Source organism: Galleria mellonella, unplaced genomic scaffold (genome assembly GCF_026898425.1).
Source record: "Galleria mellonella isolate WM207_F2 unplaced genomic scaffold, CSIRO_AGI_GalMel_v1 utg38, whole genome shotgun sequence".
Lineage (NCBI taxonomy): Eukaryota > Metazoa > Arthropoda > Insecta > Lepidoptera > Pyralidae > Galleria > Galleria mellonella.
The window spans coordinates 2998549-3020174 of record NW_026442090.1 but is presented as its reverse complement, the minus strand read 5'-3'; the positions used below and the strand labels follow the sequence as shown (position 1 = coordinate 3020174).

Below are 21626 nucleotides of genomic sequence, written 5' to 3'. Positions count from 1 at the left end.
CGTTTTTATCGCATATTATATCGTTATGGTCCTGAAAAATTGTTCAGATTGATGATGCCAACTGCCTAATTTCCTTATTTATAATCTCTACCATTAATTAAAAATTTTATTCTAACTATCCAGCCGTTTTCCAGGCATTTCTTTCTATACACGTCCTCTGGACACTCTGGACCCAACTTCTAGTAGTTTAGTATATTTCTGAATAGATACTATTAAAACTAAAAATCTATATTCATAATAGTAAATTTTTAAATGTTGGCAGTCCCACGCATGCTTAATGGTATCGGTATTAAACAAAATAATTCTAATCGACTAACCAATGATATGGACTTCCGCAAAGTAATACCTACTTCAATAAAATGTACATATTATTCTTTCCTAAGTCCGGTAACACTTCCAATTTCCTCATTGTTGCAGGTGTTCTAAAATCTATTTGCATTTTTCTATAATAAAACTTTGAGAAAACAATGCTTAGAGTTGAAGAAGGTTTCATTGCTATAAAAGATGATGATAAAGTAAATAACATATTTTATTGTTGATGTCGCCAAATATAAGGATTATTTTGCCTATTACTTGCGGTGACTACCTCTCCTGCCGGCATCACCTTGAGGTGTGCGTGAATCAGTAGACGGTACGCTCACCGGTGTGACGATGGCAGTTCAAGAATAGCGTGCGGTCTATTTAGGAGTCTTCTTCGTTTGTTTGCCAGCAAAATGTGTCATTGTTAACTAATTTAAGTAACAACCTCTGCCAGCTGTTACGACACAGCCGTTTGTAACACCGGTTTGCAAGTGAACACCAATACCTAATTAATCTCGATGCAGATCGAAGAACCTATAATGCTACTAACGTACCTGTGAATTGTGCTGTGGCATTGCTCTCAAAAGACAGACCCTAAATAAATACATAAAAAAAATTATCAGTAAATGATGCAGTAAAAACATTTTGAAATATAAATAGAGAAAATAACATATAAAAATTTAAAAAGGATCTTGTCCCTTTGTGTATTTGATTATGTTCTTGATAATCTTTTCCGCCAGGTTTACTTTTATTAACTCTTGTTTTTTTTTTTTTTTTATTAATGAACCCTTGAATTATGAATTTCAATCTCTTCGATAAAATAATAAAAAAATTATTTGATAAAACCTTACAAAGTTCTTAAACTAGGAATTGACCGTTCGACGCAGCAGCCTAAACCCTTCTTTGCATGATTTTTTTTATTGGTGAAATTAGTCATATAATCAAAGTGATATAATTCTTGATTAAAATTAAAGGAAAAATGGTTAAAACAATAAATTTGACAGCTATGTTTCTTTTTTCTGCAATGGACATAAAAAGTTATCAAGACACAATCAAAGTGAACTTGGTCTTTTATATAAGTTTTAGGCATTCAATGTTATGATGGAAATTTCCACCAGTATGCAAAGAAGGGTTAATTCCAATTTTAGTCTCTTCACAAAAATTTCTTATATAGTTTATGATAATATGTATGGCATAGCATATTTTTTTAGAATCCTAAATAATGTACGACTCGGACCACATTGCAACCTTGAAAGCTTACGAGCGGATTGATTCATGAGCCCCACAAACAGTAAATTCGTGTCTCTTTCGTTTTATGGCGCTCTAACATTTCCTAAGTTTGTATGTACCATCTTACTAAGAACAGTTTCTTTGTGCTTGGCTAGTTTTTCATATAATTCAGTTCAAATAAAAGATAGCATGTAGTGCTCTGTAACAATATACGTAGGTATACATATACTTTCTACTTCTGAAGTATATAAATTAGGTATTTATACTTATAAAAAATATAAATACAGTAGTAGAAGAGGGATCAACCGTTTCCTTTCAATCTAAGATACGCCCCTCTAATTTTTTACTTTAATGTGTGTGATCATATACAGACGTTGTGCTCTATTTGTATGTGTGAGAAAACATCTTCGGTAGCGGTCCGGCCGGTGGAGTATTATATTCTTTGGTCGAAGCCTTGTAAATATTTTTACTCACACATTTTTAAATGTTTAAATTTTGGAGGGCCGTGCTATGTTATCGTAGCCAATCTATACATAGTTTGCGACTAAACTATCAAATCATACATCCATATTTTCAATCTATTTCAAAAAAGATTTTTTAACAACTGAATAACCTATTATCACTTCGACTAAAAACATCATTCCACCTTTCGCTAAAAGTGAATAATTTTCTTCAATTCTGCTGACAAATATTCTCTTATTTTGCTTTATGTATGTTAATAAGCAATTTATATGCACAGGACTTTACTAGCCATAACGAGCTCAATAATGAAACTCTTTTAATTTTTTAGTGGGACGGGTCACGTAATTATTAATTAATATGGACACGGGTGGTGCTATCATTCCGATAGACGGTGACATTATCGTTGGAGAGTTTTGTAAACATCAAAATGTAAAACACGATATCGTTTAGCCAGTTAATTAATTGCCGTGACCGGGAGCCGGGTACCGGGAGCGAGCTTTCGGCGCTACGTCGATAGTCGCAAGCTCGTTATGGAAATAATAAGTGCGACTGTTGTGCATTCATTGCACAAGTTACTCCGGGCCCCGCTTCGCCCTGTTGTGGTTGCACTTAGTTCGATGTTTATTGTTATCCTAGCGTTTTGCTAATATAAGTTCAACTACTATTTTTCAGTTACAGTTTTATTCGATTCAATCCCCCCCCCCCCCCCCCCCTGTCAAAAGGTCGCGGAGGTGCAACAATTATGTTTAACGCATTAATTGTTTTATTCACTTTTTTGAGCCTGCTTCGTTCATAGGAGTAGTAATATTTGCAAAAAATTACATATAGTAAATTAAATTTGAAGTCTTACATGAAGGTGAGGCGTGGGTTCGCATAAACGAGAGCTTAATAACGTAAGCTTTGTCTGCGTACTCGTATCCTATGCGTCACTCTCACAGCTACTACTATATTTTCTCTAGTTTCTTATGTTGTGTTGTGATTCATTCTGTATCCATTCCACTCTTTCCCGCGTCTTTGATATATCGGGAACTATATTTACAGAAATCACAAATAATTCACAAATCGATTATGTTTATCATCATGAAACCAAAACAAATTTCTTTTTTTCTCTATGTATACATAGTAACCTATTTAGTTTATTACGTAGGTCACTAGATAAGTTCTACAATACAATAATATTTTTAATTGTGTGTAGATTGAGAATAGTTTTATTAGAAAGTTATAGTTAATATACGACGGTACATACATAATTTTTCAATAGTCACTCATTTATATATATATATATATATATATATATATATATATATATATATATATATATATATATATATATATATATATATATATATATATATATATATATATAGAAAAGATCCTGCAGATTTATGCACCAAGCATTCATAAAATTCTGCACAATATTAATGGAGTGGAAAAATTTGTAGGCTTTGGGTGCTCTATGACTTAAAAGAAAAAAGATATGTAGAGTGAATTAGTGCAAGAAAATGTTAAAAGGGTATGAAATGAAACTTCTAACTACGTAAATAATAACGTCACGGCTGATGAAACTTGGCTATATTATTTTGATGGGCTCTCCAAAATTAAAAGCAAGACTTGGTTGTTCGAAAATGAATCTACGCCGATTTAAGTGCGAAAATTTTGGTCAGTAAAAAAAAGATGATTGTTGTATTTTTTTCACAAGGCGAGGAAATTTAGTTCAAATAGGTTTGGAAAGACAGCGTACAGTTATAGGCCTCTTGGTACACAAAAGATGTTTTCCTAAAGTTATCCAGAAACTCAAAAAACTTCGTTCAAATTCAAGATTCGATAATCGGTATTTTCATCACGATAATGCTCCTGCGCATGAGTCGGCTGAAACTGTAAGTTTTTTACAAAATATTGGAGTAAAACTGCTTGAACATCCTCCGTATAGTCCTGATCTTCCGCCCTGACGCTGGCCTGTTTCCAGTAATTAAAGACCAGAAGAGAAGGTTTCCCAGCGACTCGGAGTTGTTAGAATCTTCCAGAAGAAAAATGGAAGCAAATTTTTGATGATTGGTTTCTACGAATGAATAGGTGTATTAGTTGTGATGGAAATTATTTTGAAAGATTGTAATAAATAAAGCCGTATTGCAGAAATTATCTAGTGACCTACGTATTTAACATGATAACAAATAGCAGATGTTCTATTTTCAGTTAACATGTCACATATAATAATTTTAATGCAGTGTATCTCTATAGCTTTTGATTCATTGGATTGAAAAGTAGGACTACTTCTAAGCTTATAGATACAAGATTTCTCAACACATTATAATATACTGGAGCAGTTCCGTTTACACGAGTTTATTGGGGTCGTGTGATTGAGGTAACCAACGACGCGACGTGTCACTTGATTTAATTAAGAGCCGCTTTACCGCTCGTTCCTCCGAGGTAACTCTTCGTACGATATACCTGGTTAATTTCGAACAGAGTCATTTCACCAGAGATTTATTTCAATATTGAACTCGTCTTATACATTCTCGTGTACTTTACATGTTACGACGTTTTATGTCCATGACATAGGTATATTGATTTTATGTTGACGTTTTTGTGCATATACTCTAGTAAAAATATGCGCTGTTTCCGTTTAAGTGAAACATTATTACCTGCGAAAGTTTTGTATTTGTATACATATTTCTATACTAGTTAACAACACTTTCTTTTTTAGTCGACATCAAGAAAAAGTAAAATTATTAAAATAACTCGGGCAAGGTAGAACCTTTTAAATCCGCTAGTGATTGCATCATTTACCGGAGATAGTCGTCATATTTCAGCCAACATTCTCTGTCTTGAAATTTAACAAATGGACAACTATTTTTTAGATCTATAACAGTTCTCTTTACACCCCTTTTATTGCATTTATCAGGCAATTTGAGATTCCACTAAAATACGCAAAAAAAGTATTTCTAGTTTTATGAGGTGGTGAAGATATAAAGGTTCATTAATGTGAAAACATTTGTTTGATTATTTATAAATATTCGACACCTTTAGATTATTATTTATTTGGTCTTCTACTATATTCTTTAACCTAATTTTCTAACTCGCACTTTCAGTACATAATAAATTAGCATTAATGCATAATCATAGAATTTTTCACCGCCGAAGTTATAAGTTGAATTCGCTGTATTTTATTTCGGTAAGTAATTTCTACGAAAAGAATATCGGACGATAATTAGCGTGAAATTTTTGTAAATGTTCAGTGGAGTCTAATGCGGTACTCGTGTCGGCCGTCATCACGCGTCGCGGGAGAAGTTCGTTATTAATTCAGCATCTCTCGACTACCACTCACCTGTTTTTCCGCGCATAGAGCCATTGCCGTTTGAGAATGAAACCATTTAGTGCAGGATAAATTTTATGAAATATACATGTGACAGGGAGGGATTCTTATTATGGCCTATATTGAGCGAGTCGTACAATGTATGCTTACTCAATGAGAAAAGTAAATTCGTAATATATTTTAAAAATTTCTCTCGACTTTAATTACAAAACAATAAGAAAAAAAAAACAATAATTAATTTTGTTAAAAAACGGCAATATATAATCTATTGCTCTAGTCGTTACCATAATAATTGTTTACTAAGTAAATAAAACAATGTTTTAATAAGTGACTATAAACAAAAGAGGTTTTTTAATTTACTTGTACCGTACTATACAATATATGTAAATATTTTTATTTCTGTTATATATATATTTCTATCATCAAAAGTAATAAATATTCCAATCTATACAAATTCTATTCCCGAACATCGATAAGAGCGACATAATTATGAAGTTTCATAATACTAGAAAGCATTTTGAATCATTCTTAGCGATTATGTTGTGACACAATCGGCAATCACATGGTGACCAAAAAGCGTCCACGCGGTGTTGATTGTGACATTGTCTAGTGCGGGTGGCGCCGCACCGGGCGAAGGGCGAACGGCGCATCGCGACTACCACCCGCATTTGTGATGCAAATTGTTGCACCCGCCGCATAGTACACCGCCGCGTCCATGTTTCGCGCCTTACCTGCTGCAGCTACCGTAATTATTTTGAAAAATATTCATTTGTCCGCGTCTGGGTACTCCTCCATTACCATAATGCAGCTGTAACTGTTAGACCCTCAAATCGAAATAATTTATTTTATTTTCACATCTAGTATTGAACTATTTCTCATGTAAACCGATAGGGGTGTTGCGCCGTTGCTTTAATCGCGGGAATTCAATAGGTAACTGAACTAGTTGCAAGAAATCCGTGTGAAGTTTCGTGAGAACCTAGAATTATACAGCACTAGACTGAACGTTATCATATTTCAAACGATTTCGCAAAACGAATAAATAAGAACGGAGGCAAGAAGCGTGCGGTGAAACGGAGTCAAAGCGTGGGTATTAGAAACGCTCCGATTACCACGCTGAGACGAGAAGCCGCCGCAGCCCCGTTGTACTTCCACGGGGCGTCATTTTATATTGTTAGTTCATTTTTTTTTTAAGTTTTAAAATTTGTCGCGTTTACAAGAATCACTATCTTTTTGCATAGGTGCGCACTAATTAATATCAAAAAGATAATCTGTAGAAACATTTTAGCTTACGGATCTCTCCCCCTTATAATATTATCCTACTATGTATTAATCTACTTGGCATCGCCTATTATATATTACCTTAACCAAGACAAATTCAAGATTTTATTTCGAGTTTTCTTCTGTTTCTCACTAGTGCATTGTGCTTTTATGCTAGTCGCCTCTTGCACTTGTTTATCTTTTTTTTATTTATAATTTATTATTTTCCTTTGATTATATTTAACTAATCACTGACTTGATACAGTTTTATACGAAGGCTGAAATATAAGTCCGCTAAAAATGAATGAAGTCGTTATAAATTTTTTTGAATTCGGTTGTATAACATGTTTCGATAGGTAATTATTTTGAAAATACACGAAATTTCATACTGATATTAGAAGTAGTACTACTGCTTTAACAGTAGTTTAGACCGGACAAATTGTTCTTTCGCTGTCAAGACAGGAAAAAAATTAAAATGTATTATTGTGAAACTTCTCCGTTACTTAAGATGATTTACGAAGGATTTACTGATTTTCATTGAGGTAGAACAAGCACGGAAAGCGCTTTTCACTCACGCCGTCCAATTGAGGTACTCCAGAAAAGATCACGAAAATCTACGATATCGTATTGAGAGACCGATGAGTGGAATTGAAAGAGGATAGTCAATACTGTAAACATCCCATATGAACAAGTTTTCAAGATGGGTGCCACATTTGTAGACAATTGACCAAACGTAAAAGAGTGACACTTTCCCGAACTAATTTACGGCTGTTTGAACGAAACCCAGATGAGTTTTTGCATCGTTTCATCACTGTTGATAAAACATGGATTATTTTTTTTTACACCAGACACGTGACATCAATCTAAACAGTGGGTGGAAGCCGGTTGTGGTGCTCCGAAGAAGGCCAAAATGAATCTATCAGCAGAATGTAAATGCAAAGTAATATAGCTATGGTTTTCTCTGCCGATAAGGTACAATATTAATTGATTTCCTCCAAAAATGGGGATTATTTCATTTTTACTGGACTTATCAATCCACCTTCGTATGCACAGAAGTTAACACAACCACTGCATCAGTACACATACTTAAGCGTTTATCTAGGTTTGTATATGATATATTATAGCGATTAGAGTTGTCGCAACTTTGTGCGTGTTAAGAAAGGTGATGAGGTGGCGTTGTCGTAGGCATGGTCACCAGTACCGCTGTTGCCGGCTTGACCGCGTTCCACTAACGGTATCCACTCAGAAGTGTTTCTCTGGCGCGTGGCACACTTCGTGCGTACATTCACCTCAACCATCTTTACTGTCTCCGAACATGTTTCGCGAGGGGACACCGATTCTGACTTCTCATTTACTACTAGTTATATCTCCTGTATTGGACTGATGGATTTTGAAGTGCTTTCTAAATCTAATCTCTTTTGTATACCGAACATTTAGTAAGCAATCTTGTCATGTATTTCATTACATATAAATTAACTCTTTATTACATATGGTATACTTTGTAAATCGACCTGTCAATCTATTCACGATATCTGCACCAAATATTAGATTTATTTTAGTGCAATAATAGGGAACAAAAAGATTCTTTTTGAATTCTGTATACAATCTGTTCTTGTTGTCATTCGGTTTTGAACGTTAATATGTTAAGAAATATGCATAGAAATTAAATTATATCCAATCTATAATAGGAAGACGATTAACACTATTAGAAAGCTATGCAATTTACATTTATCTAATACTGCTTGGATCTTTTTCGCTGCTCTAAAATGGCGGAGATTGGAGCCGCCTCAACATGTTATTATTCTCTTACTCCTGTCTCAGTTTATCCGCAGGTTGTTTCTTCGCCCTCTATTAAAAACTTTTGTTTTAGTCTAGTTCATATAGACGTTCATGTAAACCAATTTTTATTATTCTAAAAGTTTCTAAACATCTTTTTAACTTACATGTTAATTACTAGTATGTATGTATATAATCTGAAATCTTTTGTAATAATTTATATATTGTTCATTTAAATATTTTTTGTGTAAATCCGTGTGACTATTCGTTTCTTATGCTAATCAACGTCAACGTTTAAAAAACGTAAGAAACCGTACTTATTAAATTCGGATCATAATACCGTTAGAGGTCGACGCACTGTTCACGGTTGTTGAGTAAAAGCTAACAGTTTTTACAAAAAAAAAAAATATTTCGGCATTTATTATTGCCATTGCAGGCTTTTCCTTGATCAACGAGAATATTAATTACAATCCGTAGAGTTAAGATAGGACTTTATTGTCTAACTTTAATAAGTCGCTGTAACGGAACCGTTTTTTTTTAGTACGACTAATTTACTTAAAAGTTGTCGCTATCGCCACCTATTGGGTAAATTTTTTAAAATACACATTTACAAAATTTCTTTAAAATCAATCCAGAGTTGTTTTGGGAATTGCTATAAATGAACATCGTGACATAGGAAAAAATATTTTTATGTATTAATATATACTGAATAGGATAACAAATATCATTTTATTATTACTATCCTCTGTATAGTTTCAACATTAGTTACAAACTAGCATTTAAATATATCATCACGATAAATAATTTCTAGTTATTTAACGGTCGGTCGATTGGTGTACAATGTTCATGATGATGATTAGCAAAAATAAAATTAATCGAAAATGAAATTTGGTTAAAGTACATCTGTTTTGTAATAAAAGTTACAAAATAGTATTAAGAGAGTAAAGGAAGCTATTTCGCTATCCCTCTACCACGTCAAGCAGCATAATTAGATTGACTTTGCTTGTTGTCCTTTCGTTTATTTTCTGAAAATGAACTTGAGATTTTAATATTGTTGTGAAATTATTTTTATTATAGTAACGATCCTTTTACTTCAGCTGGAAAGCACAACATTTAACGCTACCTTCATTAATGCTATCATGTACGAAATTACTTTGGAAAATATATGCGTTACTTAGCTGGGTAATATAAATAGCTGTAAAGGCTCGGGGTCGTAGCGTTACGAGTCCAGTTAGTGAGAAATTGGACCGAAGGTGGCGGCCCAAGTCCTAAACGTGCCCCACTTCATTACGCGCCCTCATTACCCTACGATGCTAGAACCCTCTAACTATACTGGATAACCAACTTATAGAACGTGAAGGTAACTGACAATAGGCTGGACACCGTCTGATATTTGATATAATTTCGATTTAAATTAAATAAACTTTATTTCAATTAAAATATGAAGTAGTACTTGACGTCCTCTACTGTTTGAGAAAAGTTACTCGTATTTTTCTTTGACTATTTGTCTTCCATTGGTTGCAGGTTCAATACCCGCACATTACAAATATTTATATTCTGAGTAGGTAGATAGGTATGTCTGGTTTTATTGGTCTGGGTGTTTTTCTAAATATTATATATACCTATATTGTCTAGTATACGCATAGTACAGGACTTGTTTTGTTTTAAAATAGACATTGTCTTAGATTATTTTTTTATTATTGGTATCTTTTAAAACAATTGTTTTTTTTTGCCTAAAACGACGTCACTTTGAAAGTATGAAACACATAGGTGTTATTACTGTGTAATATTTCTCCTTTTTCGAAATTGGCCGAAATTAAAGTGTATAAACGTGAATTATTGGTTTTAGGTGAATTATTTCCTTACAGGTATAAACCGCCGTTTTCTTGCGTGCGTGTTATTACAGCGCTCGCAGTGCGCTGTAATATATTCACATTTTCACCACCTTCGCATCCTTAATGATTCGTTTCCTTTTTCTTTCCATGTGGTGGTTACTAACTTGTAACCATTTTATTTGTTTATTCTTTCTTTGTCAGCGTCCCAAAAGAAAATTTGAAATGTTTTGACTTCTATATGATGTTTAGAATTCAATTGAGCGAAGGAATATTTGAGCGAGATTTTGCAACAGATAAAAAGGCCGCTTCCACTGGAAACATCTTTGCTTAGTATGTACATTACCGACAGTTGCAGCTCAGCTGTGCCAAACTAGTGCTGTTGTATCTATTTTGTTATTTACCAACAAGTTTATTTGGGTATTTGCCAACAAAATGCATAAATTACCTCTGCTCTATTTAATTATCAATGTGATTAGGAAGGGTGATATTACTGGTACACGCGACAAATCAATTAGATGCAACTTGTTTCAAATGAATGTTAGTACAATAATAAAGTAAACCACAATTGTTTTATATGTGTATATATATATATATATATTTCATCATGAGAAAATGTTTATAAATATTTAAATATAATTAAATCATGAATAATTTAGACCGAGAAATTTAAAATCTTTACATATATGTTTTTTTTATAGTTATGCTACTACCACGCGAACAAAGTCACGGATGCGGCTAGTGTTTAATAAGTGAGATCGGCCACGAATGTCCAACGCATACAGATGGTACTGTAATGAATACTTACTGTGTGTATTTGGTTTTACCGCGGTCGCTTGACCAACTTATTGAGTCATGCTTATTTTCTCTCGGTGATTTAGGACCATTTGCATTCAGAGAAAACAATTGTTACATTTAAATTATGGGATCAAACCTTGTTTGTTAATGATTTTTGCAATACTGTCTCTTAGGACTCTTAGCAATGTGATTTTTAAAGTATGTTATAAAATATATGTAGGTATTTCAAAACATTAAAAACGTTGAGCTATATTCTTGATAATATTGGTAGATATTCAGTCCTTAACAATATTATAAATGTAAATGTCTATTATCTCTTAGCGTCTTAACAGCTTAACTGATCGCTGTGAAATTTGATATAGATACAGGTACTTACTATATAGAATGGGGAAAGGCTACTTTTTATTCTGATCAGGGAATATATCTTGGTCACGCGGACGAAGTCGCGAGTAAAAGCTAGTTAATAAATAAATAACATTCTATGATTATGCACATTAACAGTGTGTTTTTAAAAATATTTCATATTTTATCCGAGTAGTACTCAAAATTTAAAATATTTTATTATTTGAACATACGTTTGCTTTTACCGATCATCACTTATTCTGCTTTATAAATTCATTTAAATAGAACAATCTGCATTTGTTTGCACTTACGTGATAATATGTTTAATATGATATTAATAATATCTTCTAAAATAGAAATCTGTTAATGAATAAACATAAAAACTACTGTTAATGTTTGAAAACGAATAATGATACAATATAAGCGGTCTTATCATAAGATAAATCATACAAGAAGCACTTTCTCGTGTGGTTTAGTGAGGAGAGTTGCGGTACGTGTCCGATTAAACAGCGAATCGGATATGTTTATGTCGGAGACTACTGATCCCGTTAGTCTTATGTTTTGATGTATGCCTCGAATTTTGCCTTCTTACTATTCCGCGATAGACGCCATTGTCGCTTGTACTCTGAACTGAAATGTCCGTTTTTATCCTTTTAATGGCCAACTTGGATTCAAACAAAAACCCCCAAGTTTCGGTTTCCTACATTTTAACATTATTTTTGCAATGTTTTTATTTTACCGCAAAGTGACCCAGATAGAACTAAATGGTGGCATAGAGAAAAAAATAACTTGAAGGGTGAGCTATTAGGGAGCGACAGCTAGGTGTGGTACCGGAGCCGTCGTCGGTACGGTGATGTGGTGTTTTTACGAGTGGGGTGCGGCGGACGCGGCACGGGCGCGCCTGCTAATTTTGATAAAAGCATCGTCCGGCCGCACCCGCGCCCGCCACCGGTACCACTGCGACCAATAAATACTCATCCATATCCCTCTTGTGCTGAGATCTCCAGAAATGTTAGTATACTCATATACAGTTCTGACACATAGATCCTGTTATTGTTTGATGAACTAACGATATGGCTAATACAATTGTATATAGAATATTCGAAAGTAATATATAACCCATGTCACTCATTGATAATATAAGTGAAAGAATTTTTAAAATCGGTTGAGTAGTTTTTGAGTTCATCCATTAGAAACAAACGATTAATGTTAATTTAGATAATATGAGTATCCCATATCTTTATACAAGGTGAAATTAATCCCTTTTCTAATATGTACTAAATTACACAATGGTGAAATAAACATTACTTAAACATATAATGGACTTTGAAAATTGCAGATAAATAGAATTTTGGGAACTTGACCATAGGAAAATTACATAGTCCTTTTATTTATCACAGGAGGATTTGCTTTTTACAAAACTGCATGGATATCTCTGTTTTACTTGTGTTCCTGTCCCCAAACAGCTGTGCTGTTCATGGCAGCGTTTCGGTTTGTAGGGTGGGACATGAAAATAACAACTTCATTTCATTGAACAAGATTAACCTATAATGGAATACAGCTATGACCCCACGCTAAACTGAGCCCGTCTCGTGGAAGACGAAGCAAGCCAGTTAAGAATAGTAGTATACGAACATTAAAATTACAGAATGATAATTGTCACTTTTCATCGGGAGAGCCATTAACTTGTTGACCGGTTTAAGTTACTTAAAAAAACGAAAATTTGTAGTTTATTTGTAAGAATGGCATCCGGAAATTGAATAAAAGTGGGTACGTTTGGCATCACAGTACAATCTGTAATGCCGATGTGATAATTTTCTATTAGATGGACCGTTAACTTTGTCTAAAATAAATTTATTAAATGATAATTTCTTCAAATTTATTTCTAGTTTTTTTTTAATGCAACTTAGAATGGCAAATAATCTAACGGCGCACTTGATGAAAAGTGGTAACCGTCGCCTATAGACATGAACAGTACCATGAATATAACAGTTTACTCTTTCATCCATGATCCCCCCCCTATATAATGCTAATCTTGAGCACTAGTGTTATAATTCTGTACCCTGTAAATTCACTATTTTATAGAATTTATGATAAAATTGTTAAATCATCTACCCAAAAATGCTTTTTTATATTCTATTGGGATACATTGGCGGTACTCCGTGAATGAAGATAAGTAAGAATGAAGTCATATCAGTTAGCCCATCATGATGAATTCATCAGGAATTAACCACGATAGTTTCCAAGAGAAATTACGAAAAGGTCGACTTGATAGGATATATATATAGCAATGAAGTTATTAGACACCCTCATTACTAATAATCCCTTTCCCCCCAATATTTGAATGATACAACGTACTAAGATATGAACGTTTCCAAGCCATCATCATTGCCTTGCCTTGTCGTTTATTTGGGGTCGGTTCAGTATGTTTTCTTCTTCCACAAATCCCTGTGATACTGTCATTTCTGGGCTCACTCGCCGTCTATATGTTCTCTTCAGAGTCTCGTATATTATTTTTGAGATTCCAATCTTCTGAGTTTTAACACTTTTTTATTTTAAGAAATCGTTGCAACAGTCCTTAAAAGGCTTAAGACTCAATATGGCATGTGTTTAGATACCTGTATAAAAATATTGACATGCGCACACAAAATTGACGCAAAAAATGAGAATTTTCATAATTTTATACGTAGCATAGCACGATATTATATGAATTTATTGTCTCGTCATAATAGGAGAGTAAAACACATCCTGTATGAGGGGCACTTTTTAAATTCTATTCACGTTGGTCTATAAATGTATATTATCATGCCGTTTTATATTTATGATTATGCATATCTTAGATACTTACATCTTATTATTTACTATTATCTATTTATTTACCTGTATCCCACCTTTAAACCCGCCTGAATCAGTGATTAAAATCTGATCCTATGTTTAGTAGTTTTTACGTGAATGGGAAACGAGCATCCATCCATCGTTAAAAAACTTTATTTTTTAACGATTAATTTATTGCATATATGCATTTATTATTTATTTAATTATTAGATACATTTTTTTGACACGCATTTCCATATACTTCCTATAGATATAAATATTATTTATTTGCCCTTGATTTGATCATCATCGGTATTCAAACATGTTATTTCTTTTATCACTCGTTCTACAAGGTAACGAAGCGCCAATGAGTAAATTTTGACCTTTTATAGATTGTAACAAAATAAATTGTTCGATGACTTACGTCATAACTTAAGTCATCTAATAACTTGTTTTAATGCATTTTGCATAAAATAAAATCTAAAAAACTCGCTTTCAATGCAATTGATAGTAATTGGGTAAAATATTTGAGTTAAAATATTAGTCTATTTAATTCTTCTTGTACATTTCGTGTATGATATGTTATGATCAAAATCCTACTATATAAAGTTTCTATTGTATCTTTAATGGAGCTTTAAATATTTTCATCTATAACTATTTGTGTTCATCTAAAATGTTTTATTAGAAAAGTTATTAAGTTACAAAAATAATAGATATATCAAAACAATTTATTAGAGGAATTTAAATAGATCAAGAATATTGTGGTTTGTTAATTTTAATAATTTTGTGGATTTGCGTTTTTCAGGACCGAAAATAATTATAACTGCATAATAAGAAAAATAAGTCAAATACTCATAGGGCGTAGGCGAAGTGGGCGTGTCCTTGCTCCGCCCATCTAAACCCGCCCTCGCCCTTTGCTACCTTTTCAATGAAATCTGTAAACGCTCTTTCGTGTTAGTAGGTATTCAGTCAATAATTTAATTATGACTAAAATTTATTTTTAATATTTAAATATTTCACACTAAACCAAACCTAACTCGACTTTTATCTATATAATGTTTAATAAATGTGCCGAGTGTATGCTATATATCTTAACCATTACTATTGTCCTGAAATTTAACATCGAGATTGTCATTTTGAAAATTACATTTAGCTCTTGATAGGGAAAGAGATGAACGTCACCGGGGTCGCAGCCCGCGGGGCAGATAAACTCGTTAGAGCAAGATACGACAGCCACCGGCGGAGGCGGATGAGCACGCGACTACCCTGGATATCCCCGTAATCTCGTTGCGGCTCCCGGCCCGTCGATTCCGATTCTCCCCAAATTACCTTTGTACTCAATAGACAATCTAATTCGTCGTCATCTAAAATGTTTTTCCCACAATTTACTGAACTCTTAACCTGTTTGACATTAAATGCGGAGGCGACGCGTTCACAAGGAGCACGTAGCACCTCATCGCCACTAAAAGCTTCTTGTTGACGTAGCGTTCAATTCAAGAGGCACAGCGCACTGTCCTTATAATTGATTGCTTTGTCGTTTAATTTGTTTGTCGACAGCGGGTGGAGCGTGCCATCCTCGCTGGAGTACCGCGACACTCATCTTCTCGTCATCGTCTTCATAAATAAATAAATAACACCCTCACCGATTCCAACGTAACCGTAGCTAGCCGTCGCTACCGCGCACCTTTCATCCCTATCTGCTCTCATTTTGGGTTCGTGACTCAGCATCTACGTGTAGTCTAGATAAATTGCTGGTAACTAATACTTATGTGACGGGACGTAATTATTTTAGTTGAGAAATAGTTTATTTATATAACTAGCTATATTAAATTTCTCCGTCTCATGTTAAGTAATAATTTTTTTTGCTTCACTTTGTAATCCTTGAAAACGATTGAAAAAAGATCAGTTTCCTTTAGAAGTTTGTTTAGTCTTGGATGGGCTTTTAAATAGTAGATAGGCCTCGTTGTTACTTTACTATTTTCAACACATTTTCTTTTCATTTAAAATAAATCTATTAGACTTAACCATACATAGATCAAGGATAGTACCTGTGGTCCTATAGATATGACACGCAATGACGGTAATATTTAAAATGAGATACCTTTATAAGCAAAACAATAGTATAAGTAAGATCAGAAATACTTTTTTGTCTTGCTTTGTGTAGGTTTTTATTTTTGGATGACTCCAATTAGTGGCCCATCAAAAGTCAAACAATAACTATTATACGCGAATGAATATTCGATTTAAATTAATTTATATTTATTGATTTGTATTTTACATTATACTTTGAAAAACATTTAATTTCCAATGTATAAATTTAAAACCAAACTACAGTATGTATTTTCGTTTATCGCGATAAAAATGATCATATCATATCGAATAAGTCATATTCAACGTTATAACGAAAGTATGACTTTATTAAGAATATTTTGTGAGCAAAATTTACCTCGAATAGTAAAGTAGATAATGAAAAGTCAAGCTAGAAGCGCAGACGTCATCTGTAACCGGGTCGGTCGGAGCGCACGAGCTCCATCACTAATAACCTCGTAATTGGTATCGAAGCTCGCCGCAGTCGGATTACTGAACGTCTAATTGAATGCGAGACGGTTAGTCGCCGTTGCTGCCACCTTCCCGGACAACAGAGGCGACTTAATTTTGTTGCGGTCAAGTTGCTCTGTTTTGTGCACGTGCACAAACCGCGTTCGCACAATGCTCAATTACATCGGTTGGATGAATTAAATTGGCGTGAAAGCAGGAGCCTGCCGCGTCAGGAGATCAAACGCGAACGCCTCGACGAGTGATACTTTAGATTTACCCGCCGTCCGCGAAGTTACGACATTAGATAATCATTCCGTATCAATTAGCTAATGAAAAATAAAATAGGCCTCGGGAATATAGAGGCGCTATAATTAAAATTACGACGATAGCTTGCAGGCATCTGTTTTAGCCTTCTATTGAGTATTTTACACTCAGGATTACGATTTTAATTAGATATAAAATGTAATTATTAATTTCTTGTATAAAATTTAATTATCTTACGGTACTATGAGTTGACAGCTACTGTTATTTTTATTCTAATATGATCATGAAATATTTTTATAATATGATGGAGTTGTCATAATTGTCTAGGGGTGTTTTCTAAAGCCAAATAGATACATTGTTTTTTTGATTTCGATAAAATTGCAAGACAGTGTATGAGTATTTGTAATAAATACAAATGAATTCATTATTGCATACTTGTCTTTAAATTAAGTAAACGCCTACATTTTTATTGCAAGCATTGCTTGTAAAAATTCCAAATAGTATGAAATTGACATTAAATTGCCCAAACGAAACTTACTTTAATTTGTATTTGAAACATACTGACTAGAAGGGAAGTTTTATGTACAAGAAATATATAAAACTAAATCACAACAGTAATAACGACTTAAATCTAAATAATTTCATTGATGCATAAGAATATTTGATATATTTACGGTCAATATTTTATATTTTAGTCAACATATTTACCATTACTCACGCCTAATAATCTCTTACGAGCTATGTTACATATATACCCGTACATAATATTTACAGCGCAGCCATAAGTCCAGATTATGTAGATATCAAAATCAACTTCAAATTCGAGTTGAAGTCTTTATCGAACAAGTATTTATTCATTCACTATACGAGGTTTGTCCGGAAAGTACGTATAAAAGTTTTTTAAAAATTTTATTTTACAATTATTCAGGTAAATCAATTTTATCCCCTTCAAAGTACTCCCCCTGTGACATAATGCACTTGTGCCAACGCCGTTTCCACTGTGAGGAGGCTCCTTGAAAGTCCTCTGGTTGTAGGTTTCTCAGCTGCCCCGTCGTAGCTTTTTTTATCTCATTTATGTCCCCCAAATGCCGCCCCCGAAGTACCAATTTGGTTTTTGGGAACAAGAAGAAGTCACACGGGGCCAAATCCGGCGAATAGGGGGGTGTTCGGTCACCGTAATGGAATTTTTACTCAAAAACTCACGGACAACAAGAGAGGTGTGGGCAGGGGCATTGTCGTGGTGAAGAATCCAACGCCCCTCTCGCGCCAATTCTGGACGAACTCGTGCCACACGAGCTTTGAGGCGTCTGAGCACATCGACGTAGAATTTTCCATCAACTGTCTGGCCTGGAGGTTCGAATTCTTTCCACGTTTTCGTCGGAATGTGAAGTGGAAGGACGTCCTGAACGTGGGTCATCTTGAACGCTTTCTCGGCCCTCTCTGAATCTTTTTAGCCACTTGTGGACGGTTGGTTCCTTCACAGCATCATCCCCATAAACTGTTCTGAGATCGGCAAAAATTTCACGGCCATTCTTGCCGAGTTTCGAGAGAAACTTGATTACGATGCGCTGCTCTTCAACGGAAGCGGGCTCCATGCCGACGGGGTTTCGTTAAGAGGTAACTTCACAGATACAAGCCAGTTCGCACCGCACGGCGGTCAGACCAGAACTGAAGCATTGTTAGGGACATAAGGAAGGGGTCCTGCGCTTACCTGGCCTCCCCACTCCTCTTTCTCGCATTCCAGAACACTTTTATACGAACTTTCCGGACAGACCTCGTATACCCATAATTGGTAACTATCAATTAACTTAGCCCGAGTTAAACATGTTGATGTACACAGCTTGCTGGCATGTCTTGCTAAGATAACTTCAGCACATGTTCGCTAAAGTGAACTGACCGTATATTTTCTAGTTTGGAACAATAAAGTGAATCTGAGCTACCACGTAGCGCGGTATATTATATAAATGTGTTTTGTTATGAATCAGTATTGGGTCGAAAATGGCAGGTGTTAGTAATAGAAGCAACGGCACGCTCCGTACTCCATATTCCATGTTTCATGATGTTTACAGATCTCTCGCGCTCGCTCACAGCTCTGGACCACCGCCAACTAATTTCAACAGGTAGATTGAGTTCGCGCGCTCCTAATGACATCACACGCCATACTCCAATACTGCTGTGATTCACCTCATTCAAAATACTCTGGACTAGTCGGGAACGCAGTATATTTTAGTTGGCACACATTACATAATTGGATTGTTGTTTTTCATAAGTGCGTGCGATGTCTTTTTCCATTGTTTTTATTTTTCTAATAAGTCGTATTAAAAAAAAATTTTTTTTTTATTAAAAAATTACACAACTTTTTCGTTTTTATATCATGTTAAACGGTTTATCGTTTTAAATAGAAACAGTAACCTGTCGTCGGCATGTGCATCGGACAGCATACGCGGCTTGTTATTAACTTTTTTAAACGATTGCGTTAATTAGCGGACGCTACAGGAACCACCCTCGAGCGCCGTACTGTTCGCTAAAAAACAACTATACGTTCCGCCATTAATTAAAACGTTATACGATTCACATCCTATTCTGATTTGTTTTTCACCATACTGCCTTGATATCTTTTTCCACATTAGTGTACTAGTTTTGACTCAACGTATACAGTATTAAATTTATTATTTGTTTGTTACAGCAATTATTCCGATCACAACAAGCGGCGGCCGGCGGGCAGGCGGCGGCGGCGCAACTCCAACTCCTGCAACAACAACAACAGCAACAGTTTCAACTACAGCAACAGCTGGCCGCGCAACAGGCCTTCACACAAGCACCGTATGTGATCAATGCCGGTCAGGAGGGCGCTCCGTATGTTAGTGCGTTGATAGCGGGTGTACCACCGCAGGCTTATTACGGTGTAGCCGCACCATGGGGCATGTACCCGAGCCTTGTAGCGCAGCCGGCGCAACAACAGGCGCAGCAACCGCGGAGACCGCTGACTCCCCAGCAGGGCGAGCAGCAGGTGAACGGACAGGGACAATATGTGATCCCGTATTACGATGCCGGTTCGCTAGTGATGAGCGGCCGTAATGGCACTCCACTTCGACTAGTGTCCCCTGGCGGTGTACTCGCACAACGACAGTATCAACCCGCGCCGACACACCCCGCCGCTTCCGCCGCGCCGCCTGCGCCCGCGCAACCACAACCACAACAACCCCTCCCTGGTGAGTCTATTTACAAACATTTTCGCATCTTTTGAGTAAATAGTTTTATTACACGCTCACTTTTTGCAATATTGTTACGGTTTTCTAATAAGGATTCACAGCCTGATCTAGGTATAAATTGTAATAAATTTAATGTTTTAAGAATATTTGTTATTATCATTTTGCCAGTTACCATAGTGATTAACAAGAAATGTGCTTCATGAAGGATTGCTAACAGTGTACATATTTATTGTATTCCATGAAAATATATACACATACCTATGCAATATTATTACAATTTAACAAATGCTTGTATTTAAATATTAAAATCTTTATAAAATAATCGTCCCTGTAGAAATTCAAGTTTAATACCATCATTAGAATTTAAACGTGTAACTAGTGTGATACTAATCTTTATATGCATTAATTTTGCAGTTACTTTGTAGTCTGATTGCCTTGTCAAAGTAACAAGGCGTTTATGTTTTTCTCAATTATAACACGTATATAATGAAGCTTTTTGTGTCAAGATTTACGTTGACAGTATATTCATATCCGTAGTTACTTATCGTACCTACTTTCTTGTGTTCTGTATGTTTACATTTATATAGTTGTACATAATTTTTCATATTGTGAATACAGTTTTTATGTGATTATAGTTTATTCTTTATATTTGAAGATGTCTATATGTTTTTGAGATGCAGCAGCTAAGTCTGTAATTATTGTGACTCCTAATTATATAAACATGTTTTGTTTATTCTCAACTTCACACGTGTTTTTAATTTACTTAATAATATAATATTATATAATATATAAATATTTAATAATAAATGTATAGACATCTATCTCGCAACATTTTTAGCCTCACATAGTATTAAAAATAGTGTACATTGTAAACGTACGTCCATCAAAAATATTGTACATAGACACATAGAACTGCGTAAACGAGAGATACCAGGATACCAGAGAGACCAGGTGTATTTTTTTAACATCAAAATAGAACACAGAATTGTGCCGAGTTCTTGGTAAAAAAAAAATCTCACCGTAAAATCCCTCGTCGGCGCAGCCCTATACCATAATCAAAACGGAGTCGTGTACAGAAAGCGTAGAGAGTACGTTGTCAGTACGCTAGCTAGCGGCCAGCGGTGGCCGGCACAGGCACAGAGCGGTGTGTGGAGCGGAGAGGTATGTGTTGCAGGCGGAGGCGGCGCGGCACGGCGCGACTCGCTCGAGTTCGGCGGCGGCGGGCCGGCGGCCGCGCTGCAGGAGTACGCCCGCAAGTGGGGTCCCTCGCCGTTGTCGCCCACGCTCGCGCCCGCGCTCGGGCCCGTCGGGCTGCGGCCCGTGTCCGCCGCGCCCGGCGCCGAGACCGCCAAGTACAGGTGCACACGCACACATATACACACACGTCCTGCCCCGGCACACCACACCACACCACACCACACCACACCACACCACATGAACTAATGAACGAACGTCAACAAACAGAAAGATTAAATATTTCAACGATAT

General features: G+C 35.3%; 1 protein-coding gene across 5 annotated transcripts in view; it reads left to right on the top strand.

Annotated features, from left to right (window-relative positions):
* Window positions 1–21626, top strand: part of LOC113522461 (maternal protein pumilio) — a 100664-nt gene that overhangs the window by 62501 nt on the left and 16537 nt on the right. For 4 of the 5 annotated variants that reach the window (XM_052897900.1, XM_052897899.1, XM_052897901.1 and 1 more), the window contains 2 exons: window positions 19613–20138; window positions 21313–21496. In XM_052897900.1, the coding sequence (XP_052753860.1) occupies window positions 19613–20138; window positions 21313–21496 (710 nt within the window). The remainder of the gene's footprint in view (window positions 1–19612; window positions 20139–21312; window positions 21497–21626) is intronic. The other variant, XM_031913984.2, reaches the window with a different exon arrangement.